We start from the raw sequence: 25,848 nt of genomic DNA, 5'->3' as shown, positions 1-25,848 counted from the left end.
ATTCATACTTTAATGCACATGCGGGGAGCCTGTTATTAACCAAGTTATTGGTGGGTGAGGCCAGAAGCAAAAATGGGAAGAACAGCAAATGTACATTTTTTGACTTTTTATGATAGGTAGTTGTTTCTACACAGAGTACACCAGGCAACCCAGAGGCATTATTGGAGTTCAGAGATAGACTCCAGTCACAGAAATATTGGAGGAGGGTAAAGTAGGGCTGGTGGGATATGCTGTACAGAGAGTTCCAAGGGCCTGATAAGAAAGGCCTGGGGGGTCACATTTTGACCTATGCCAGCAAAATTTGCTCACAGGTTTACTACTTAGCACAAACTGGAAGGTGGCATTAGGGATGGTAAATAAATATCCTTCTAGAGTTAGCAGATTGCTGCTGGTTTTAAAGTCGTCGCCCCCCCCCCCCCCGCAAATTCAAGGGCACCAATTGGATCCCAACAACTGTGTTGTGGCCATTGCTTATTTAGCTGTGTGCCTCTCCAAATGGATCGACAATAATAGTGCAGAGAAATGCAGTCCAAGTCTTGATTTTTCTTCCCCTGCCCGGACGCCCTGCAATTTGACTTTGACAGTTTTCATGGTTCTCTGAGATTATTAATGACCTCTCATGACCAGTCCTCTCTTCATCTTCCCCTTCATCCATCAGAGAGCATGGGGCTGTTGATCCGTCTCTCCTTGAACTGGCAAGGCAGAAGTCATTTGCCAATCTCCCTGGGAGGTGATGGCTCAGAATGCACAGCAGATGTTTTATTCCACAACTCTTCTCCCTCCTAGAGCTTCTCCCCGTCTGCTGAGGTTATTGCTTATTTTACCAGGAGGAGGAGGTGTTGTATTGTCATCAAGAAACCTGGAACCACGAGAAACACTATGATTCGCGGACGACTTCAGTGGTCTAATTTCTACATATTTACAAGGTTATTTTATTAGGGCGATGCAAAACAAGAAACAACCCACAAAGTTTGTTTGTTTTTTTCCTATTCCAGATACACTTTAATTTCTTTTTCTTTTTGTTGAAAGAATTAGACAACACTACCATAAAAATGCAGGATAAAAATTACAAACATTGATGATAAATACTGGCTGATAAAAAGAAACTGACATTGCAAAGGCCCATTTGTGTTTAGAAGTCTAGAAGAGGCCAGGAATGATTCGTGCCAACCCAACCTCTAATGGCAGAAGGAAGGGGATGTATAGCCAGTTTTAGTCACCAGCTTCTATGTTTCAGCTAATGTTATACAGGCTTAAGGGCATGGTATTGTATTTTGACTCGCCCCATAGAATGTAATGCAGTCAGGGCAGGAATGCGGCTCAACCCAACCTCTAAAAAGCAGGCACTTCCTATAGAAGTGGCTGGAGTTCTCTGCAGCTTGCTTTAATTGTTTAGTGCAGCCTCCCTGGTTTAGGGCTATTTTATAATCACTGCAGGCAGTGCAAAAGACGGTTTCAAATTAGAAATGCATCTGAACAAGGGAGGAAAAGGTTGGCCCAAACGCCATAGAGAACGGCTACAAAGTCTGGAGGTTGTCCTGCAATCGTAACCATGTCTACTCAGATGTCCTACTGAATTCAATGGAGCTTATTCCCAGATAAGGGGTTAGGATCGCAGCCTTGGTCAAGATCTGAGGCTGCAATCCTGTGCATGTTACTGCAGTGAAGAGGCTGGGTCTTGCTTCCAAGTACATGTGCGTAAAATCAGGATTTATATAATCAGGGTGGGTGATAAATAAAAGCACCTCAAGCTTCCCGGTCGTCTTGTCTTGTGTATATGACTCTAAAAAATGTGCTTATAACCTTCATTTTTAACTTACTTACTTGCCACAATGACTTCCAAGCAGTATACAAATATAAAACCAGTTATAAAAACATGGCCACACATAATTAAAATACACAATAAAATTGATTTTTCTGTGTGTGCATTAGTAGAGATAAGGCTGCCTATGCATTCAGCAGCTTTTTATTTTCTCAAGCAATAAGTTTTTCTCCCAGGGAGATTTGAGGGGAAATTTCATCTTCCAGGAGGCTTGTGGCCTTTTGACACGCTAAAGGTAAAGGGACCCCTGACCATTAGGTCCAGTCGTGGACGACTCTGGGGTTGCAGCGCTAATCTCGCTTTACTGGCCGAGGGAGCCGGCGTTTGTCCACAGACAGCTTCTGGCTCATGTGGCCAGCATGACTAAGCCGCTTCTGGCGAACCAGAGCAGCACACGGAAATGCCGTTTACCTTCCTGCCGGAGCGGTACCTATTTACTTGCACTTTGATGTGTTTTCAAACTGCTAGGTTGGCAGGAACAGGGACCGAGCAACAGGAGCTCACCCCATCGCGGGGATTCAAACCGCCGACCTTCTGATCGGCAAGCCCTAGGCTCAGGTTTAACCCACAGTGCCACCCACATCCCAAATGCTGGTACATCACTAATCACAAACATCCACATGACATATCTAAATATTAAGGCTTTGGTTGTACGTGTGCTTTCTGCAAATGGAAAGACTTCATTTATGGAAGGCCTTAGATCCAGCAGAAGATCCTGCTGGTGGAAGAAGACAGCTTTCAATATAATATTTCCCTCCAGGCTGCTGCAATATTCAACCTTAGAGAACAGATTTTCCAAGGGGCTGCAAGGGAAGGAGAAATTAGTGAAAGCTCTCCTTTTTTTGTCAGCAGGAGAAAACTCAGAATCCACACCTGTGTACTTAATGGGTATGTTCAAACACAACAAGCCATGAATCCTGGTTTAATAAACCACAATGTTAGATGTGATCTACCACATGCCAGCCAACAATGATAGATGTGGAGAACAGATTTTGCTGAACTACAACTACAACTGCCCCAGGAAGCAGGACAAATGGTCGAGGATGATGGGAGCTGTAGTTAGTTCATGCAGCTTAGAGTGGAGAACTTTGCTTAATGTCCAAAACTGAAATTCTTGGTTTTTTGCATCCAAACAAAGCAGGATTAGAAAAAACAGCTTTTATACAGGTTGTAGGCTTACAAATCCTAACCTTTTTGGGGAGCAACAAAATCCCATATTGGACATCATGGGAAGTGATTCTGGTTTGTTTACTCGATCACATGAAGGGAGAAGTAAATAGGCTTCGCTCACCAGCATGTTGCCAATTCACATTGCGGTTTATTAAGCCTAGCTTATTATAAACGTGAACTTGGCCACTATAGCTATTTAAAAGGCACTAGTCACATGGTAGATTTACATGTGGAAAAGGCAGGCAAGGGTCAGCATTGTAATAGAAGAGGATTTGGTATCTGAAAGGAACATGAAACATCTATTAAACAACGTTTTTTAAAAGTGGAAGATCTTTTGGAAATGGGTTGCAAAATTTCTCCCGTGCTCTCCCACGCAAAGCTACCACTGAGCTGCATTGTATAAGGACTTCATTGTAACTCAGTGCCTATTTATTTGGGTAAAAGCTCCACTGAACAAGAGTGTATGTGTGTGTGTGTGTGTGTGAGCTTGCCGTCTTAGGATAACATTTCTGGCATCTGATGAGGTGGACTCTGGTCCACAAAAGCTTATAGGGAGCCTCAGTCCCTCCAGATGCCATTGGACTACAGCTGCCATCAGGTAGCATGGCCAGAAGACGGGGATAAGAAATGTCACAATAGCTTCCAGGCACCATCTTCGGTACCCGCTGGATTATGCCACAATTTTTAAGGGGGGCAATCAAACGTTGCACCCTTCTAACTGTTCCATCTGCACAAGCATTCCAGTTTGCTGGTCAGGATTATCTCTCCTTGCACCCTGCTCAATTTTGGGGGATGCACAGGGGAAGAGGGGGTTCATTATGTGAATCTCACCCATAGTTTTTTAATGTGCCATAAGGCTCCCTTGTTTTCCCACAAAGCCCAGCGCTCCAGCAATAGTTTTAAAAAACGTTAGCCCAGGGGGGAAAAGAAAAAGTTTACCACTGCAGTATTTAACTTTCTTCACCTGAGCTCTGAGACCTGAAAAAAAGAACTGAAGATGGCCTACTGTTGACTTGTTTCTCAGCACCCCCTGACCAACCTTCTAGCTTGAGCCTAAAGATTTAAGAAAGCCTTCCATTACTTGCACCTTTAGAGCTCATTTTCTCTCTGCCTATCTATCTTTTTCAGACAGCCTTCTGGCCTGCTTAGCTTAGAAGAAATTCCTTCAGTTTTGCCTAGGGGAACGAGGGGAGCATTGTGAGAAGCATCTGACTCAGAATTGATTTGCTGGAGTGTTTCGCGTGGTGCGTTTCTAGCAGTCCGGGGAGCTGGAAAAAATGCAGGCCTCCAGACATCTGTGGGAGCAGGCAGGTTTTTTGGAGGTGGGGGGTTTACAAGGGGGGGGGAAATCCCCCACTCCTGCTGATCGCTTCTGATCCTGCCCTGTGTCAGTTTTGGATACACCAGCAAAATAAAAATCATTTGATGTGTGGCAAGCTGTGCTTGGCATATGCTTGGAAATCCGCAAACGAGAGGGGAGCTGAATTAAAAATAATTGAGAAAAGGGAAAGGGGAGGAAAACCCCGACAGCACCACCGAGATGCAACATTTGGTGTTTCCTTAGGCTCCTGCTGTGAGCAATGTCCGTCTGGAATTTAATGTTCAAGGAGATGTGTGTGTATATAGATTGAACCTCGAGCGTAATAAATTCTTGGGGTCCTGCGCAGGCTGGCAACCTGCCCTGTTTCTCTCCTGCTAGATGAAAGGCAATAACGCTACCCGACTTTTCTTCTGTGCAAGCAGGCCCAATATGATGACAGCTTTCCACTTGATTGCCTATGTGGCAGCAGAATCAAAGGAATAAGCCACACACACACACACACACACCCTGCAGTGAAGCTGTAATACCTGATCTTTGCCTTCTAGCATCAGAAATGCACGGCCTGTCTCACTCCAGCCTCGCTCTTGCCTTCTAGCTTCATGCTAAAAGCCTGTAATGTTACAGGTTGCAAGGCTTAGTCCACAGAGTTTGAGTGTGTGTGTGTGTGTGTGTGTGTGTGTGTGTGTGTGTGTGTTTCGGTGGGAGGAATCATTCTGATCACACTTACTTGGAACTAAGCCCCATTGAATAAAGTGAGACTTACTTCCTGCTGAACTACTAGAGGTTTGGCAGGAACCATCCCTACCTTCTTTTAGATGTCTTCTGAAAATGGTAATTGTTTAGGCAGGCTTTCACATTTGAATTTCTCTCTAATCAACGTGTCACTACTGTTTAACCCAGGGATGGCCAAACTTGGCCCTCCAGCTGCTTTGGGACCACAACTCCCATCATCCCTAGCTAACAGGACCAGTGGTCAGCGATGATGGGAATTGTAGTCCCAAAACAGCTGGAGGGTGAAGTTTGGGAAACGCTGGTTTAACTGATGCTTTTTATTATGCTTTTATAGATACTTTTACTGATTCTATTAAATTTTTTGTATGTTGCATAATGCCTTAATCCACTTCATGAAAGTTCCGCTTGTAGACATTTCAGTTAAAAAAAAATAAACACACACATACATACTTACCTGGCAAGGGGGGGCAGGGTGAGGCTCGTCTACTGCACTCCAGGTGTGCTGACCCCCTGCGATCTCCCAAATGCAGGAAACGTGACTACATAATCTGTGGTAGTGGGGGACTGTGTTTGTGTACTCACTCTCGGAACATAGTGATGACTAAAGGTGCTTCCCTGGGGAAAAAATAGAAATCTTATTCATACACTGAAATGTATAATTTGACGGCGCCGCAAGGATAGCCAAGAATGGTTACAATAAAGACTGAGTCGCAATCACTGTTATCGCTTTGGCACAATTGTTGGCATCCGTCTGTCTTGAGGAACAATGGAGTGTGCCTCTGGGGGTGAAGTCCAACCACTGGAGAATCACAGCACCTGCTGTGGCTGCAGAAACCGGTTAACCCAGGCCTAGGCAAACTCCGGCCCTCCAGATGTTTGGGACTACAATTCCCATCATCCCTGACCACTGGTCCTGTTAGCTAGGGATGATGGGAATTGTAGTCCCAAACATCTGGAGGGCCGGAGTTTGCCTATGCCTGGGTTAACTTGTAACTGCTGCCTCCCACATTGTTTTGCTAGGTTAGCAGCGCCGAAATGACCTTTCTGGGGAAGGTCAAGTCTGGGCAGTGCTGCCCAAACAAGAACTCCCCCTTTTTGGTCTCGCTGATGCGTTCCAAAGAAAAGCAGAGCAATACGTCTGGCACCAGCTTGGCTGCAGGAGCTGCCGGAAGGAGGAGTACAAGGAGCCATCCAACCGTCTTAGGGACTCCACTCCGTATTGGTGTAGGGTTTGCTCCTTGGCCTTCTCTTCTCTCAAAAATGTCCCGTAAGACAGTGGGCACGGCATAATGCAATCTTATTAAAAGGCAGGGTATTATCCAACACTCGTGCCAGTTATTTCAGTAGAGGGTGTCCTGACTGTCTGGGCCATGCAGAGACTATTGTTGATGCCAGTCATCCAATTCTGCTAAGGTCTTGACTATCAACTGAAATCACCCACAAAATGCAACAATTCAATGATAAGAGCATCTCCTTGGTATACAGAGGATCCCAGGTTTGGTTCCTGGTAGGGCTGGGAACATGCCGTCTGGAGAGCTGCTGCCAATCAGTGTAGACAGTACTGAGCCAAATGAATCAACAGTCTGACTCAGCGTTACATAGCTAGACATGTGTCTAGACATTTCCATAATCCACTGGTGATCATGACCAGTGGGTTTGAAAAAGGATCTTTTTCTGTCTTGCAGCAACACTGGGTTCTCTCTCTGATGGGGGGGGGGGGGGCAGGAAGAGTCAATCTGGGATTGACTGCTTCAGGGCCCATTTGTTCACCCTGGTATTTCCTAGGGAGCAAATGACAACATTCCTCAACATGTAGCCCAAGGAACAAAAGCAATTATCTAAAGTTATGCAGGCAGAGACCATTAAATTAGCCAGCAGCAGATTAACACTGCCAAGCATACTGTTGATTGCAATATGAGAGAACAAGCAGCTTCCGCAATTAATTCTGCAAAGCCGCCCAAGGTTCAGGCTGACCTACCTTCCAAACAAAGACCGGAGATAAGATCCACTTGGAAGGAGAAATCTTGTTTAACCCCACCAAGCCAGTCTTTTTTTTTATTTTCTTTTGCAAACGCACATGCCAAAGTAAACCTCCCACAAGCTATTGGAAGTCGTGCTGAGTCTTCCCGCAGAACATCTGGCAACATCACTTCCCTAAAGGGGCAACAGAATGAAATAACTTTTCAAAGATGGCAAGGAAAGATTGAAGAGCACTAGCTCAACCTGAGCATAGCTCAGACATAAGGAATAGCCTTTCCAAAAAGGAGCTGAGTGGGTGACACATTATTCCAGGTAGGAGCGTCTGATGCTACAAGCTACAAGCCCATGCATAGAACTGCACAGGGACTATGAAGAACAGGGTTTCTTTTACAAATAATTTTGAGTACTCATCTCTGCAATTCAGGTGTTTGTTTTTATACAGCAGAACATTTGCCACCAGGGTTGAAATCCTAAGTGTGCTTACTTAGAAGTAAGTCCCCTGAAATCAATGGGATATATTTTCAAGTATGCATTATTAGGGTCAGTCGATAACTCATGTTATGTGTCTATTATAAATGACCTCTCTCAGTATTTAATGACTGAATTGGGCTGCAATCTTTCACACATTTACCTGGGAATAAGACCCATCAAAAAACAATTGCACTTCTGAGTAGATATGCACAGGATTCTTAGCCCTGATTCTTAAAAAAAAAGCTTGATTATGAGTGTCATCAAATTCATTGGTCTAGATTAGAATTTGACGTCTTAAAAAAATGCCAGAGAAAAATCAACACAATTCAGTTTCTGCCTTTTTACTTTTGTGTTTTCTCTTTTGAGAAATGGAACCGCTGATTGATCTACCCTGGAAGACACTCCAAATTCTCCAAGACTTGCTGTTCAGTTTTATCCAGGAGCACATTTTGTGAAAATAGCCCAGGGCATTCCTGTTTTGTCATGAGATAGCAAATTTGGGTTGATGCTGCGATGTGCAAATGCCATCTAATAACAAGAGCAGCATTTATTGTACCAAAACTTATGTACTCAAACTGATCTTTTGTATTGTGGTGAAAGTACAGGTAACTCACAATCTACAAGCATTTAACTTGTGCATATTCAGCTTTACATGTTTGGCAAAAAATTTTAAATAGAAAAATTAAAGGGAGCAAAAAGGGGGCGGGCACTTGTGTGGGGGGACGACGGGACTTTGGTATTGGCAATTCCACCCACCATTGCGCCCAAAGTGTTTTGACTATACACTATTTTCGCTTCATGTCCTATCCCAGGAATGTAACCCCTGTGTAAGCAGAGTTGCCTGTACTAGCTTGGGCAGGTAACAAAATATACAAATACAAATCAGGCAAATATCAGATGACGCAGACACATGCAGTTCTCTCCCAACTTTTTAAAAATTAAATCAAATTTAATACATTCTCCACAAACACAGTGGCCATCTTAATTCTGAAACGTTCTATTTTCAGAGTAAATTATGGGAGATCAATCAATTAATAATAATACTAAAAATACTTTTATTATTTATACCTGCCCATCTGGCTGCGTTTCCCCAGCCACAATGGGCTGGCAGAAAGAAATGCCAGTTTTGTTTTAAGGGTCGATAACAAAAGCCAGTACAGGGCAAAGTTTGAGTTATCTCGCCCTACTAAACTTCTCATGGTGAGGATATCACACAGCTAGCGTGGGCTGGTGTGAAAAATGCCACCAGCACACCCATACCATGGGAAGCTGCCCCAACAGGCAAATTCACACGTGCACAAACGGTTCCATTACTACATGACTCAGGGTGGAGATTCGGCCGCTGCTCCTTTTCCACGCGTCTAAAAAAAAAGCCAACAACGGTCCGTATAGTTAAAGCTATGGTTTTCCCAGTAGTGATGTATGGAAGTGAGAGCTGGACCATAAAGAAGGCTGATCGCCAAAGAATTGATGCTTTTGAATTATGGTGCTGGAGGAGACTCTTGAGAGTCCCATGGACTGCAAGAACATCAAACCTATCCATTCTGAATGAAATCAGCTCCGAGTGCTCACTGGAAGGACAGATCCTGAAGCTGAGGCTCCAATACTTTGGCAACCTCATGAGAAGAGAAGACTCCCTGGAAAAGACCCTGATGTTGGGAAAGATTGAGGGCACAAGGAGAAGGGGACGACAGAGGACACGATGGCTGGACAGTGTTCTCGAAGCTACCAACATGAGTTTGACCAAACTGCGGGAGGCAGTTGAAGACAGGAATGCCTGGTGTGCTCTGGTCCATGGGGTCACAAAGATAATAATAATAATAATAATAATAATAATAATAATAATAATAATAATAATAAAATAAATAATAATTCATTATTTATACCCTGCCCATCTGGCCGGGTTCCCCCAGCCACTCTGGGCGGCTTCCAACAAAATATTAAAATACAGAAATCCATCAAACATTAAAAGCAGGGCTGCCTTGAGATGCCTTCTAAAGGTCTGGTAACTGTTGTTCTCTTAAATTAGAGAATTAAGAGAAGAGTCGGACACGACTAAACAACAACAACAAAAAGCGCTTTAACTAATAAAAAAAAATAAAAATTCCGGAGTTTAACTGGATTGGGATGGGGAAGGTGCTGCGGGTCTAGGAGCCTCGTGCACACTTGAATTGCCCCTTCCTGGCACAGCCAGACCCGGTTGCTCCTGCGCAGGAAGCCCCGCGCGTGGTTTCCCCACCCCGGGAAGCGGAGAGGCGGAGCCGCGGCGAGTGGCGCCTTCCCTCCCCCGGGAAGGCTGGGAAGAAGGAAAGGCTCGAGTTGGGGTCGCCATGGTGGAAGCCTGGTATATGGACGAGTCGGCGGAGGACCAGCGCCTGGCACACCGCCGGGAGCCCAACGAGCCCGTCAGCCTGACGCTGCTGGAGCAGCTGGGCGTCTTCTACTGGAAAGTAGGCAGGAGCGGGAGGACCCGAGGGAGCCATTCCTGGCGCCAGGGCTCGGTTTGCAAAGGGCAGCAGGATCCTGGTGGCGCTGCGTTTCCCTCCCGTCCAGGGCGCAGCAGCCTGTGCGCTTTGGCTGCAGGTTGCGCGTACACACACGCTCAACATTCCCCCCCTCAAAGAATTCTGGGGGATGCAGTCCACCCCTCGTAGAACTGCAGCTCCCAGCCGCTCTTAACGAACTACAGCGCCCAAAATTTTTTGAGGGGAGGAATGTGCTCTAAACGTGCGCACAGTTGCAGTTCGGTTTCCAGTCGCCAGAGCTGGGCAGCAAGCAGAGACGAGGCGCTGGCAATGTTGGACTCCTATCTTCCATCAGGTCCAGGGATGAGGAGAGATGCATCCGGACCACTTCCAGCCATGGGCATAGCCAGGATTTATTTTAGGGGGGCAGGTTTTATGTTGGGGTGTGTGTGTGCAGAACCGTGTTATCTGCTGCGCAATCGGTCAGTTAGTTAATCAGTATTTTTATTTATTTGCTTGCACACACCCCTGGCTACGCCCATGCCCTCAGCCATGAAGATCACTGGGTGCGGACTTGGGCCTATCGTGTTCTCATGGTCTATCCCACTCTGCAGGGCTGTTGTGAATATAAAAGCAACACAGTCGGTATTTGTGCCCCGCCCCTCCCACAAGCTCATGGGAGGGAGGGTGAGAGATAGCTGTAGTTCTCATTAACAATAGCATTTTTATTGTTGTTGATAATAACTCAGAGGAGTAACTCTGTTAACGTGGTGGTAGCAAGAACAATAGAGTTGTGTGGCATTTTAAAGACTTAACATTTATTATTGCATAAGCTTTCCTGGGCTAGAATCCACCTTATTTTTGAAATAATAATAATTTATTACATTTATATCCTGCTTTTCCTCCGAGGAGCTGAATGCATACATAGTTCCTCGATCTCTTTTTTATCCCCACATCTTGGTGAGGCTGGTGTGAGGTCAAGAGATATTGACTGGCTTAAGTTTACCCAGCGAGCTTCATGGCTGAGCAAGAGCTTTTAAAGCTGGCTTTCCTGGCTGTACTCCAGCACTCTGCCCATGGCACAGCGCTGCCTCTTCTTCCAGCGTATGAATCGTCATCCCTAACGGGTGTGGAGTAAAGCAGCCGTAAGCTGCTGGGCCCAGCGGCCATAAAATGCAGAATTACAGCCTGTGATAATTGTATGGGAAGCTTCCATGTACCCAGGTCAAGCACAGCGACTCTTGACCCTTCTGTAAGTGCCAGAAATCCCCATATCACATGCTGGTCACCTGCTCCCTGAACAGTGTTTTTCTACTACACTGGCCACATGCTTTGTTTCTGTTTCTGCTTAGCTTCAGCAAGGTGGCTGTATGATGTGCCCTTGGACCTTCTACAGTACTCTGTATTTCACATTTGACTACAGATACTAGAGCGTGAAATAAAAAAGCAGTGAGTGTGGAAAGCTCCTATTGTTTCCTATTGAAATATGTGGAGATTGGAGCTGGGAAAAAGGTTACGGTAGGCCCTTGCTTCCCTTGTATATTTGAATAGGCGGAGTGTACCGATGCGTACCTCAACTAAAGTGGATTGGGAGTATCTTTTGTGCTGTACCACAAATGATTGATTTGCTTAGCTCACAGAACCATAGAATTTTAGAGTCGGAAGGGACCATGAGGGCCATCTAGTCCAACCCCCTGCATTGCTCAAACCCCTGACCCTGAGATTCATGTTGTACCAACTGAGCTGTCCCAGAGGTTAAAGATGTACATGTATACAGATGGGCTAGCAAAACATTTTGCAGGCTCTTTACCTGGGGCATCTTGTTTGCAAAGCAATGGTCATGGAAGTACGTATTTTAAACTAAGTGTTCTCTCTATCCTACAGCGTATTTTAGAGCAGTGGTTCTCAAACCTTTTTTTATGGGCCACTTGAAAATTTTGGGGGCTCAGAGGACCACTTTGTTTGTGCGTCTGTGTATGCAAGCTAGAAATCAAAGCACATCTCTGACTTTAAAAAAAAAATTAATCATAGTCTTGACTTACTTATGTGATGGATGTGCCAGCTTTGTGTGTAAGCAAAATTCTCTCTATTATTATTATTATTATTATTATTAATACCCCACTCATCTGAATGGGTTTCCCCAACCACTCTGGGCGGCTCCCAACAGAATAATAATAATAATAATAAAGTGATAAAACATCAAACATTAAAAACTTCCCTAAACAAGGCTGCCTTCAGATGTCTTCTAAAAGCTAGATAGTTGTTTATTTCCTTGACATCCCAAGGTGAGTGTACTGTTTGTCAGGTTTGGTCTCTGGACATTATTCAGCATTCACTTTCCATATTTGGACTTGAAGGTGGCAAGGGGGGATGGAAATCTCACCTTACAATAGCAAGTAATAATAATAGATAGTATTATTTGTACCCTGCCCATCTGACTGGGTTGCCCCAGCTGCCCTGGGCGGCTTCCAACATATATGAAAACATAATAAAACATTAAACATTAAAAAACTTCCCTCATGAAAATCTTGGCCCTCAGGCTATGGCTTTATTTGCCTGTTCAATAATCCAGCTTTGGTCAAAACATCCTCTGCCTCCATTGTCAGAGAAAAAAGTCAATTGCATGACCATGTATAGTACAGCTATTCTTGATTGTTCTGCATCTGTTCCTCAGAGCACCTGAGTGGAGGTTGTGGGGGCCAAAAGTGATTTGCATACCGGAGCTTGAGAACCTCTGCTTTAGGGTTTAGCATAAACCTTTGGGGCTGCTCATTTTACACATATCAGCAAAGGAGTTTTTAGCACTCTTGCTGAAGTTTACATTACAATGTCAGTGTTGTGACGTGGGGTTTGTGATTTCAGCTGTCTTGACAAAACATGCTGGAGACAGTCCTCTAGTAACAGCTCTTTATTAAAGTGAACAAGACTGAAGACTGAGGAGAGGAAAGCTACATTTATAGGGACAGGGGACTAGCTAGGAAGGGATACATTTTGGAGGGAACAATATCAAGCAATCACAGTGCTGCCTTTTGGAGGAAACCAATAAGACAGAGGATCCAAATACAGCAGCTTAAATGAACCAATAGTAGCTGTACCCTCTGGGACCAAAAGGCAGTTACTTTATCCTAATGCAAATACAGACAATAATAATACAGATATAAAATCCTTTGACTCAATACACAACACCCCTCCCCCCCTAGTGAGCACAGCAGACGTAATCCCTCAGGTACTGTGGGGTCCTACAACTTCTACCTGATCTCCTGACAACAGGTGTTGCAGGTTCTGGATTGGGTGTTACCTGTGGTGGAGGGGCTGCTATAGGGGTTTCATCAGGAACAGATGGAGTCCCAGACATCTCAGGGTCCCCGACCTGTACCTCGTCATCATGAGGACTAGCAGACCCTGGTTCATTTGCTGAAGCCCCTGGTGACTGTACCTCTGGACCATTTTCACTCTGGTCTTGCAGCTGTGCGTCATTAGCCAGGGATGAATTATCTGACTCCTCCCTGCTGAGCGCCCGGCGCCTCAGCTGATCTATATGTCTCTTCCAAACTTGCCCATTTTCCAAGGTCACATAATAGGACACAGGTCCACTAGACCGGGTGATCACACCAGCCACCCACCGCGGACCTCGTGAATAGTTCCTCACCCAGACCAGATCTTCAGGGGCGAGATACCTTGTTGTGTCAGTCTCAGCCTGGGGGGTTGCTCTTGAATTACGGTTTGGCATTTTATCTGGGTGGACATAATCCAGCACCGTTACCAGTCTTCTACCTAAGAGCAGCTCGGCTGGCGACTTGCCCGTCGCAGTACACGGCGTCGCATGCTGCAAAAATAACATTCGCGCAATGCGAGCCGACCAGTTACCCTCCATTAAGCGCGCAATGGATTCTTTGGCTGTTCTTACCATGCGCTCAGCCTGCCCATTGGAGGATGGGTGAAAGGGCGCGGATGTGACCCCTCTTATGAAGTTATCAGCCAAGAATGCCCTGAATTCTTGGGATACAAAAGCTGCCCCATTATCTGATACAATGGTCTCAGGTAACCCGTGGGTAGCAAACAGCTGCCTCAACACCTTGATTACGGCAGCTGATGCCATGCTAGGGACCATCGCCACTTCTAACCATTTGGAATATGCATCAACGATAACCAAAAAGACCTTCCCTTGGAATGGCCCCGCAAAATCTATGTGCAGCCGGCTCCAGGGAGTCCTGGACTGCTCCCACCAGTGGACTGGTGCTCTGGCCACTTCTGGCCGCACCTCTTGGCATGCCTTGCATGTTCGTACCCATTGTTCTATGTTCTGGTCCATTCCAGGCCACCACACATAACATCGGGCTAGCGACTTCATCCTGACCATTCCCGGGTGTCCCATGTGAAGCGTCTCAAGAACCCTGTTTCTCAGTGGTGCTGGGATGATCACCCTATCTCCCCATAGGAGACAACCCTTATGCATGGACAATTCGTGCTGCCTTGTCGCATAAGGCCTGAATTTTTCTTCATGCGGACCACCTGGCCACCCCCTCCCCACCCAAGTGAGCACACGGGAGAGAACAGCATCTTTCCTCGTTTTCTCAGCTATATCCGTAGCTGTTACAGGAGCCCCCGGAAGTGTTTCTAGCATCATAACGTGCTCCGCCGGAGCAGGATCCTCATTGCTCCCGCCAGGAAGGGGCAAGCGACTCAGCGCATCAGCATGGCACAATTGTTTCCCCGGCACATGGGTCAAGGTGTACTGGAACCCATTCAGGAATATTGACCAACGCAACATTCTGGGGGAGAGAATTTGTGGCGTTTGTTTGTTTGGGTTGAACAACCCTAACAGTGGTTTGTGGTCCGTTTCAATGGAGAATTTGCGACCGTACAAATAATCATAGAACCTTTTGATTCCGGACACAATAGCCAGTGCCTCTTTATCAATTTGAGCATAGTTGCGCTCCGTGGGCGACAACGTACGGGAATAGAAAGAGATGGGCTTTTCCGACCCATCCGGTTCCCTATGACTCAGCACAGCCCCCAGACCGTATTGAGAGGCATCACATGCCAGGACCAGCGGCTTTGACTCATCATAATGAGCAAGGACGCTCCTGCTACTCAGCATTCCTCGCAAGGAGTCAAAAGCCTTCTGCTGCTCCCGCCCCCATCGCCACACATTCTTTTTCTGCAATAGTCTATGTAATGGTTCAGCTACCGAAGCTTTCTGGGGTAAGAACGAATGATAAAAGTTAATAAGTCCCAGGAATGACTGCAACTCCGTCTTGTTCTGTGGTCGTGGTGCCTCGATGATGGCCTTAATCTTAGCATCTGTGGGGTGGATGCCTGATGCATCAATTTTAAACCCCAAGAAATCCACCGTTGGCACCCCAAAACTGCATTTTTCCTTTTTCAGTTGCAACCCCACCTCCTTGAACTTGAGCAACACTGCACGGACACGCGCAACCAGTTCCTGTGGGTCTTTTCCAGCAATCAAAACGTCATCAAAAAATGGCAAGACCCCCGGCAGACCTCTTAACAGGCGTTCCATGAGCCCTTGAAAAATCCCTGGGGCCACACAAACTCCGAACTGTAATCTGTTAACTCTGAACGCCCCTTTATGTGTGACAATAGTCTGTGCTTCCGCTGATTGTGGGGTTACTGGCAGCTGTTGGTAAGCTTGTGCCAGGTCAATTTTGGCGAACACCTTGCCCCCAGCCAGTTTAGCCAACAGATGTGATACAACTGGAATGGGGTATGAGTTTCCCCTGAGTGCCTTATTGATAGTACATTTGTAATCTGCACATATCCTGACTTCCCCATTTGCTTTAAGGGGCGTGACGATTGGAGTCTCCCACTTAGCAGAGTCCACGGGTGAGAGAACTCCCTGCTTGACCAATTTATCCAGCTCTGCCTCGATCTTGGGTTGCAGTGCAAATGGCACTCGCCTTGGTTTGAGTCGGATTGGAGCCACCCCGGGGTCCAACTCGAAGTCAACTGGGGGCCCTTTATAACAACCCAGTTTTCCATTAAAGAGACCAGCAAATTCCTTGCATAATACCTCGCTCATCTCAGGGCAGGTTTGGATTGAATTAAGCCCTGAGATACTCAGTCCCAGGGCAGGGAACCAGTCAGTGCCCAGGAGACTGGGGCGACTGCCCTTCGCAATCACCAGTTTGAGTACAGCCTGTTTGTCCCGGAACTGTACTCTCACGGCACACATTCCCATAACATGGATGCGGCCTGCTGAGTACGACTGCAAGGTTGCCGGAAAGGGCTCCAGAGGGGGCAACTTACCCCTGGGGAAGAATGTCTTCGCAGTCTGGTCTGACACGATGGTGAATGCAGATCCGGAGTCCACCTCCATGTCGCACTGCTGACCCTCAATCTTCACCTTGACGTGTGCCTTGCCTTGCGCTGGAAACTGCACGGCCCTCCCATTGATCTCCGTTACGTAGTGGCAGTCCTTTAGAAAACAAGTTGCTGTGGGCGGTCTGCGATGCTCCAGTCTAGGTGCTCCTGTCACTCCCGACGCCGCCGATCTACAGACCCTGGCGATGTGACCCGTCTTTCCGCACGTCCGGCAGATAGCATCCCTGAAACGACAACTCTTCCTTTCATGGTTTCCGCCACAACCTGGGCAACTGCCTCGGCGATCTCTGTGCACTGTGCAGGCCTGACGCACCGACTCAACCCCACGGACTGGGCTCTGGCTTGGAGTAGCCTCTAGCTCGTCCATGGCATGCGCAACTTCTATCTGTGGTTTAGTGGCCTTGCGACTGGCATCAAGCTCCTCTCTTTCATAATTCTCCGTGGCGGTGGCCTCCTTCAAGGCTGAAGCAAGGGTAACCTCTTCTTTAGCCACGATGCGTCTTCTGGCTTTCTTGCTGCTCAGACCCCCAATAAACCGATCCAGGAGAGTCTCTTCCAGATTTTGGAAGCCGCAGTGCTGAGCGAGCTTCCGGAGTTCAGCCAGAAATGTGGATACAGACTCCCCAGCACGCTGCTGCCTCTTATGGAACTCCATCCGCCGGGCCATCTTGGTCTCAGTAGGCGCCAAGTGGCTTGTTAGGCAGGCAAGAATATCTTGGAGAGATGTCTCACTCAGCTTAGCTGGAGCAAGTAATGCCTTGGCTAGCTTGAAGGTCTCGGGCCCACAGTAGCTCAGGAATGTGGCCCTTCTTTTGCTGGCATCGGTGATCCCTTGAGCCACTGTGAAGAACTCGAAGCGTTCGACGTAGTCTTCCCAGGTGTGGGGCTCTGATGGCTGGAAGGGCTCCAATACCCTTGGACTCTCCATTGTCCTAGCGGGCAGGGTCGTCTTCTCAGCTGGCCAGTGAGTCTTGTTCTCAGCTGCAATCCGGACTCTGAGGCAGGGTTGTGTTTAACCGCTCCTCAGCATTCCGGATCCCAACCTCGTCGCCAGTTGTTGTGACGTGGGGTTTGTGATTTCAGCTGTCTTGACAAAACATGCTGGAGACAGTCCTCTAGTAACAGCTCTTTATTAAAGTGAACAAGACTGAAGACTGAGGAGAGGAAAGCTACATTTATAGGGACAGGGGACTAGCTAGGAAGGGATACATTTTGGAGGGAACAATATCACGCAATCACAGTGCTGCCTTTTGGAGGAAACCAATAAGACAGAGGATCCAAATACAGCAGCTTAAATGAACCAATAGTAGCTGTACCCTCTGGGACCAAAAGGCAGTTACTTTATCCTAATGCAAATACAGACAATAATAATACAGATATAAAATCCTTTGACTCAATACACAACAGTCAGTACAAACCATTGATTATCCTAGACAGGATGGGTGGTGAGTGGGCAGCGTGGACCTGCGCCTGCCCTCCCATGAGCGCTGCACTGCTTCCCTCAAGGTGCAACCCATTGCAATTACTGAACAAATGCAGTTAAATCAGGACCCGGGCAATATATTAAACTTGTGAAATAATCAATGAAGACCCCTTGATTCTTGTCGGCGTTTAAATTTAATCTCGTTTGTTTGCTGCGTCCCTGCTGCTCCCCCTATCAAGGCTAATTTTTGTTGTTTTGGAAATCTGCTCTGCCAAAGATGGCAGCCCGCCTGGAGGGAAAACCAGGAAGGGAAAGTTGTATAAAACAGCTGAGAGCTCTTCATGGACAGAGGCTTCTTGCTGGTGTAGCAGTCCTCCTTCAGGGGGAACCCTGCTCTACTGTCGACGGTTGAAGGCCAGCTTTTCAATGATCCCTTTTTGATGAACAAAAGTGGTTTCAGAAACTGAGAACTTTTTTGCCGGTTTCCAGAACAAGAGTAGCCAACGCTGTGCCATCCAGAGAATTCCCACTACTTCTGACCATTGGGCTCAAGGTTGTCATCTGAACTAGCCTGATGTTTAACTGAGAATCAATCACATCTTTTGAAAAATAAGACTTTAGAGCCGCCTAGCCCCAAAATGGCAACTAGACATTCCATTTTGGCAACTGCAACCTTGGTTTAAGGAACCATTTGGCACCTGGCTTATATATCTTGAGTGTCTTACATGGGACGTCAGCAGGTAATAGTACCAGGGCTTTCTTTCCTCACCAGTACAGTGGGAAGACTGACAACTGTGGGAATGTTCAGGGAGGCAGGAGAGGATATACTGTTTATTAATATCCTTCCTAACTTGCGCTAGCAAGTTCCTTTACTTAGCAGAGTTTTACATTCCCCTCTTAAACGCACAGCAGAACGCTGGTTGCAGGCTTGTGTAAGCCTTTCACTACTAGGTTCCCGGTAAGTTCCTTTATATCCCTCTTAAAAGAATAAACACGCCACAATCTTGTTTAAAGTGTATAAAAGAAGTTTACTCACATCATCAGTTTACAGTTGGATCCCTGAACGCAGACTTTGTTACAAAGTATATACATGTGGATCTATCCCAAATGGGGATAATCCCAGTGTCCTCTGTTGGCTGAAAGCCAACAGAGCATTTCTAGCTCAAAAGCTGCTCTAACTTTGACGGAGGAAGTCAGAGAGAGAGAGAGAGCTGCATGCCTTGTCCTTTTGTTACCTGGACGGGTAAGGTCACCCCCACCTCTAGTCACATGCAAAGGAAGTATGTCCCAGCCCTGGAGGAAACAGGAAGTTTTCGACTGGCTGGACCAAAACGTTCCCCTGCACATCCACTCTAGGAAAACAAGGAATGTTATACTTGACTGCTACTTATGTATCACATCCCACAACAACCTGCTCTGCAGAGTCATAAAAGCGTTTTGTACGCAAGGAACGTTTGGGATGCAGCCGATTGCAATAACTGCCTCGTTTTCAACATTTCCGTCACCCAAACCCTTTTCTTAATTCCACAGCTGGATGCTGACAACTATGAGACCGATCCTGTGTTAGCAGAGATCCGGAAAGAAAGGAACTACAACTGGATGGATATAATAACGATACATAAAGATAAGCTTCCGAATTACGAAGAGAAGGTAATAAATACATTCTGTCTCTCGTTTGGGCCTTGAAAGGGTTGCAAATGCTGGATCTCGCCACTAGAGTGTGTGCCAGTTTCAGAAGTTTCCTGATTCTGCTGAATGAACACTGGCTCTCCCTTTCCTGAGAACTAAGGATGAAATCCTAACCCTGCTTAACCCGAAAATAAGCCAAATTGAATTAAAAAGGGCTGACTTCGGAGTAGATATGGCTGGATTTTGCTGTCAGTCATGCAGTTGTTCTCTCCCCTGCCCTATTGCATTTCAAAACCTATTATAACGGGAAAGATAGGTGCTTACCTCTGGTTGCTGCCTATTATTTTTCTGACAGGGCTCCTGTACCTTCTTAACAGCTGGTGAATTCTGGAGTGCAGATTGGGGGATAAAATGAGTTGCACCTGTTTGATTTCTGCCTCCATTGCTGTTGTGAAAAGGCACAGCAAATGTGCCAGAAAAAAATGGAGAAAGTTGGCAGCTTATGCATACATGCGAATCACTTCCGTCTTTTCACATGCAGTTAAGTGAGCATTTGGGAAGTTTTGGTTGTAGGCAGGAGCTCTCTCACTGGCCTGCTTTGGATAGAACTGTAGAATTGTAGAGTTGGAAGGGACCCTGTTCTTTTCACTTTTAATTTGTATACCACCTTTCTATATTACTATACACAAGGCAAATTTACAAGCCAAAGAAACAACAAAATAGGCAGCAAAGATCACACATGTAATAACAATCTGATCCAGTACAAAATAAGTCACAACTACACACACCTCTTCTCTCTCCCACCACCGCCAACCACCCTACTTATATGGCAGAAGGACGTATGATAAGCTTCTGAACAATTGGCCACACCGCTTCCTTGGGACACTATAAATGAAAGCAACAAAACCAACTGGTTCTTTTCTAGTAGTCATTATTCAGACTTCTCAGAAAGAGGGAGCTCTTCTGCCTCTCCTTGTCTGGTTGTCAAGGTGATGGCGTTTTAAGTGCTATGAATATTTTAGTAATTTCGCGACTGGAGTGGAGTCTGAATGCCTGCCCAGCTTATTTCCGTCAGGTTCTGCGATCTCCCTGACCCATAACATGTCTCAAGAGCGTTATCAACCCGGCAGCGCTGACTGACGCACCCTTCCGAAAGCTCCAGTGCACTTCAGCTGTTGTTGGCTCGCAAATTCTCTCCACCACTAAATTTAGGTTCTTCTCCTCTCCCTACCTCTTTCCTCCGGAGCTGACTAAGCACTTGAGGAAGCGCGTCAGTTGTGGTGGCATCTTTGGTTAAAAAAAAAAAGGCTTTAACAAGGGAGGAGCTGGGAAAGAGAGTAGTTCATTGGCAATTCAATGCACTTCAGGTGCACCTAGGTAATTTTACTCGCAGATCCATCATGTAAAGCAGGCATCCCCAAACTTCGGACCTCCAGATGTTTTGGACATGTGTTGTGAACCACTTTGAGACTTTTTTTCTTTAAAATATAAAGCAGAATAGAGGTGGTGATGATGATGATACACAAAATCTGCTCTGGACGATAGATCCAGTGTGATTAGTTATTCTCAGACTAAAGCTGGAATAAGGACTAGAGCAGGCATCCCCAAACTTCGGCCCTCCAGATGTTTTGGACTACAATTCCCATCTTCCCTGACCACTGGTCCTGCTAGCTAGGGATCATGGGAGTTGTAGGCCAAAACAAATGGAGGGCCACAGTTTGGGGATGCCTGGACTAGAGTCTGAGTTGGGAAGTTCCTCAAAAGAGTGATCTGCAATATGAGATTAATGATTCTGCCCTGCCTTGCAGGGTTGCTGTTAGAGAATGCAGGTAAAGAGCTTGAAGAGCGCTCAAAGGGCTCTCCTTTCAGTGCCAAATATTGCATTATTGAGAGGCGCTTTGGGTTTCCTGATGTAACATCTTGCAATCTTTACATGCTTTGCCGCTTGTAATAGGATTCGCTAAATGGAAAGCCGCTTTCTCTTCCCTTCCCCTTTCCCAGATAAAAATATTTTATGAAGAGCACTTACACCTGGATGATGAGATTCGCTACATCCTGGAAGGAAGTGGGTATTTTGACGTTCGTGATAAAGACGACAAATGGATCCGGATTGCCATGGAAAAGGGAGACATGATCACGCTTCCTGCTGGCATCTATCACCGATTTACGTTGGATGAATCTGTATGAAATTACTTTTCCCCCCTTACCCCCCCCCCCATAAACATCTACATAGAGTTGACAGAATTGTCTGCAGCTGTAGAACTGCATATTAATAACAAAACTCTTGAGACCTGCAGTGTAATCTGCTAAATTAAAAATGTGTGGGTGGAATAATGAGGGAATAACAGGCAATGGGTACAGAATCAGAGCCTGTGACCACTTTTATTTGTTTTTTATTTATTTTTTAAAAAAGGAATCTAGGGCTACATCTGAACAGTCAGAAGTGGGGCTGCATCAGTGCCAGATTTAGAGCATTGTGAGTTGTTCCCATGAATAGGGTGCTGAGCTGAGCAGCAAAATTGAGAAGATGCTTAATTGAGACCATCCATTTGGAGGAGCAAAATATAGGCCTCACACAGGGCGCCATATTAGAAAGATGACCATCTCTGGCTGCATACAATTGTTGTTGTTGTTTAGGCGTTTAGTCGTGTCCGACTCTTCGTGACCCCATGGACCAGAGCATGCCAGGCACTCCTGTCTTGTACTGCCTCCCGCAGAATGGATAGGTTTGATCTTCTTGCAGTCCATGGGACTCTCAAGAGTCTCCTCCAGCACCATAATTCAAAAGCATCAATCCTTCGGCGATCAGCCTTCTTTATAGGCTGAAGGCTGCATACAATACCATACATTTAAAGCATGCAATTCCCCCCAGGGAATTAAGGGTACTGAGAATTGTAGCTCTGTGATTTTCTTTTTATTTGGGGGGGGAGATGTGCTTTACACACCTGGTGTGAACACAACCTGTGTTTTGCCATATTAAACCTATGGAGTAGGGTGCGGGGAGTCACTTGAAATTCATTGAAGGGATTCCTCCTCCCCCCCCCACTAATTTTTATCATCATAATCTCCACCGCCATAATCTCCAAGGAACTCAAGGTACATAGCTCTTCCCATTTTATCTCAACAACAATGCTGTGAGGTTGGCTTGGCTGAGAGACTGTGACTGGCCCAAGGGCACCCATTGAGCTTCAGGGCTGAGCAGGGATCTGAACCCTGGACTCGCAGGCCTGGGTACGAGACTTTTAACCACCACACCACACAGGCTCTGCAGTATCTTGCTCTCTGTGCAACTCTAGTGAGAATCCCCCACTGCTTTCTTGAGAGGGTTTTCAGGGGTTTGTGGGGAAGGGGCCAGAAAGGCTGCTTCTACAAATTGCCGGCTTCTCAGCGGACCACACCCTGGGTCTCCTCATCTAAAGTTGCCTGCGTTTATTAGTATAGAAAAAAACAGCTATTAAAAATGCTTCTCCCCACAGACTTTCCTGCCCCCAGCAATTCAGCAGTCCTACTTTTGTTGATAGTACTGACCAGTGCTTCCCCCCCCCCCAAAAAAAAATATGTTTAGGGGTATTCTCATTTTCCTACTCATTGAAATACCGCCCTTCAATGAGGCCAAACTTAGATTCACAAAATGGAGCTACCTGGGATGAACAAAGACATAGGATTCTTATCTCATTATGCATGATCAAGCTTTCTTTAGCGCCTCAGCCCTTGCTTTTCCCCCGCAGGACCAATTGCAGTCATCAGCAGTCGTTAACAGCCATCAACAGGTTTACCACTCCTATCAGCCCATCACCCATTCCCACCCACCCCCACCCTCTGTATATACATAAGGGTCTGGCTCTTCTGTTTCAAGTGTATCTGAAGAAGTGTGCATGCACACGAAAGCTCATACCAAAACAAAAACTTAGTTGGTCTTTAAGGTGCTACTGAAGGAATTTTTTTATTTTGCTTCGACTCAGACCAACACGGCTACCTACCTGTATTTAGCGGTATGTGTCCCCCTGTGTGTCCCCTGCCCCCAGAAAAAAAAGCACTAGTAGTGACTGGAAGTCATAAGTATCTGCACCATGTTGGTAATCGAGGCATATGCAGCATCAACCTCGGTTCGGACATAAAAGCCCACCTGTCTTCCAAGCTGCCATTCCCAACTCTCTGGGTTTAGAAATCAATTCCTCAAGGTTCAGGCAGGGATAGTATTTAGAGCACATGCGCTTCCTCTGCTCTGTGCTGCTGCTGCTGCTACCTTTGCAGTTAAATGGAGCACTCGTGTCTTCAGCCTTGTCACAAAATCCATCTTTAGTAAGGGATTGGTGTTGCCATAGCAACTATGCAGTGGAGCCTTGGGAGATCTGCTTTGCTCGCCCTGTTCTCTGGCTTGTTGCGAGGGATGTATAAAAGCATTCGATATAGAAAGTTTAAGGTCGCTGTCTTGCTACGGGTCTGAGGCCTCTGGCCGGCTCTTTAAAATGAGCTCTGCGATCTATTGGTTTCCCTCTGGGTAGGAAAACAGGTGTAGGCCCTGACAGAGTGACAATATCATGACCCCCAAATTTTGTTGAATGTGCTTTGTTGTTTTCCCGTGCTATTAATTTCGCCGGAAAGATTAGATGGCAGTCAGCCAAGTTTTGCTCAGAGTAGGCCCATTAAAGTTAACGGACTTGTATTAGGCCTGTTCCTTTCAAAGGGTCTACTCTGAGTAAGGGTGCTTCAGTGTTGAAAAACAAAGCAAAACATGGAACATTAACTGCAGAGGTGTTGCTGTGCATCAGCAACAGAAACTGGAGTCTGGCTTCTTGTGTGTAAATTTTAAAAATGCGGACAGAGCAAAGAGATCTCTCTTCTTCCCCTTCCAACCTGCATGTATTGAATTGTAAATGTTAACCGTACTGATTTCATGTAGGCTAGCATTGCAATAACTTCTGTGTGTGCCCCAAGCCTTGTTCACAGTTGGTTTTGCATTGAGCGGTGCTCATTTTTGTTTTTGTTTTTTAAAGAGCCAAAAATCAACTTGAGAAACTGTTCCAAACACAGAGATAATAGTGGGGGGGGGGCATTAACTGCTACATTTTGGTGTGTCAGGCTGTTCCAAAAGGGGCTCCCCCTTTTGTGACTTGTTCACAATCTCTTTTCCATGAAGGGTTTCTGGATGTTTTTGCCTTAGAACAGGGACAAGGCGAAGCGATTTCACTTTACAGTGTCTGATCTTCACAAAATGTGAATATTGCAAGGAATCGGAACACAATTAGGCTATGGGGATTGGGGAATGGATATTTCAAATAAAGTAGCCAGCGTTTCTCCAAAGCTGGCTGTTTCCCAACCCTTCAGTTGGAATCGAGCCCTGTACTTTGAACCCCACTCCTTTCAGGGTTTTCATTCTTGTTTTGCAGAAGTAAACCATGTTAAGTGCGAACTTTCTGTGTTTCCGTTCCCAGAATTATGTGAAGGCAATGAGGCTGTTTGTCGGAGAACCTGTGTGGACAGCGTACAACAGGCCTGCGGATCATTTTCCTGCTCGTGTACAGTACCAGCAGTCTCTGGTGCAAGCAGCACAATAAACCAGTGGAGAGGCGCAAGACTCAGTTTCCCACAACTTCCGCACAATGGAAATAGCAAAATGGCTTTCTTAATGCCACCTGCTTATTAATGAGATGTTGGTTTCCTGCAGCTCTAATGTAGGGGAAGCAAATAGAGGGGGGCGTCTGTTCTGTTCTTCCTCAATCAATTGTTGGATGGAAGATGATTACCTTTCCTTTACTTAAAAAGTAGGAGAGATCCTTTTGAGCAGAACTGGAGGTTGCATTTAACTTCGACTACTTATTTCAAGGATCTCTCTGCTGCTCACGTAGTCAAATAATTCAGTTACACCTGAAGATTCTTATAGCGTAGCTTTTCCAACTTTGTGAGGGCACGAAGCTGAGGAACGCGGATGACAAGGCAATATAAATGCTTACCTGATCTGGTTTTGCTTTTCAATATAGTGCAGACGTTATTCAGTTGAGGATGAGCTGGTTTTTTTCTTTTTAAAAATACAAATTTAAAACTGTTTGAATACTTCTTGAGTTAATCCAGTGCCGTGTTCATGCAGATTCACTTTGTGCAAATGCTGCTTTAGCAACAAATATTTGGGCAGAAACTATTAATAGCATCCTTATAATGCTGCCTTATCCAGTAGCCTGAGGTTTTGGTTGGTTGTAACAATCAAGCGGTACATAAATTTTATGAAATAAATAACTACTGTGTCCCATAAATGAGTCGCGACAAACCAGGTTCCTTCTGTCTGGCTTCCTTAACTATCTAAGCATTTGGATAAACAGAGTTATTTTCCGCCTTGGGTGCAATCCAGCAAATCCTGTTGAAGTCAGGTTACAGCAGCAAGTCATTGAAACACATCTCTGGTCAATAGGTTATATCTGGCAGAACAAGAATGTTGCCCCTTATCCCCTGCATGCCCCCAAACACTTTCCGGAGGGATGAGAGATCTGCAATA

General features: G+C 45.9%; 1 protein-coding gene and 1 long non-coding RNA gene across 3 annotated transcripts; both read left to right on the top strand.

Annotated features, from left to right (window-relative positions):
• The first annotated feature begins 658 nt into the window (after positions 1–658).
• LOC148686186 (uncharacterized) lies at positions 659–4,424 on the top strand. The gene is made up of 2 exons (XR_015948869.1): positions 659–926; positions 4,121–4,424. It is a non-coding gene; the product is annotated as an uncharacterized LOC148686186 (long non-coding RNA).
• A 5,357-nt stretch (positions 4,425–9,781) lies between these two features.
• On the top strand, positions 9,782–25,609 carry ADI1 (acireductone dioxygenase 1). Of its 2 annotated transcripts, XM_088665691.1 has the most exons (5): positions 9,782–9,946; positions 19,260–19,379; positions 21,360–21,539; positions 23,087–23,179; positions 24,794–25,609. In XM_088665691.1, exons 1-5 carry the CDS (start codon positions 9,827–9,829, stop codon positions 24,914–24,916), a joined length of 636 nt encoding a protein of 211 aa, XP_088521817.1. In that variant the 5' UTR covers positions 9,782–9,826; the 3' UTR covers positions 24,917–25,609. The 2 variants fall into 2 exon arrangements, with proteins under 2 accessions (XP_088521817.1, XP_034965801.1); XM_035109910.3 differs by lacking the exon at positions 23,087–23,179.
• Positions 25,610–25,848: the final 239 nt, after the last annotated feature.

Source organism: Zootoca vivipara, chromosome 3, assembly GCF_965207765.1.
Source record: "Zootoca vivipara chromosome 3, rZooViv2.hap1.1, whole genome shotgun sequence".
NCBI lineage: Eukaryota > Metazoa > Chordata > Lepidosauria > Squamata > Lacertidae > Zootoca > Zootoca vivipara.
The sequence above is the reverse complement of the archived record's forward strand: the minus strand, read 5'-3'. Positions and strand labels throughout refer to the sequence as shown.

Excerpts from the sequence above, each read along its gene's own strand:
- ADI1 (XM_088665691.1), top strand. The coding sequence starts at position 9,827 with ATGGTGGAAGCCTGGTATATGGACGAGTCGGCGGAGGACCAGCGCCTG. Across the intron at positions 19,380-21,359 it reads TTCCGAATTACGAAGAGAAG|ATAAAAATATTTTATGAAGA; the intron begins GTAATAAATACA and ends CCCCTTTCCCAG. Across the intron at positions 21,540-23,086 it reads GATTTACGTTGGATGAATCT|GACCAATTGCAGTCATCAGC; the intron begins GTATGAAATTAC and ends TTTCCCCCGCAG.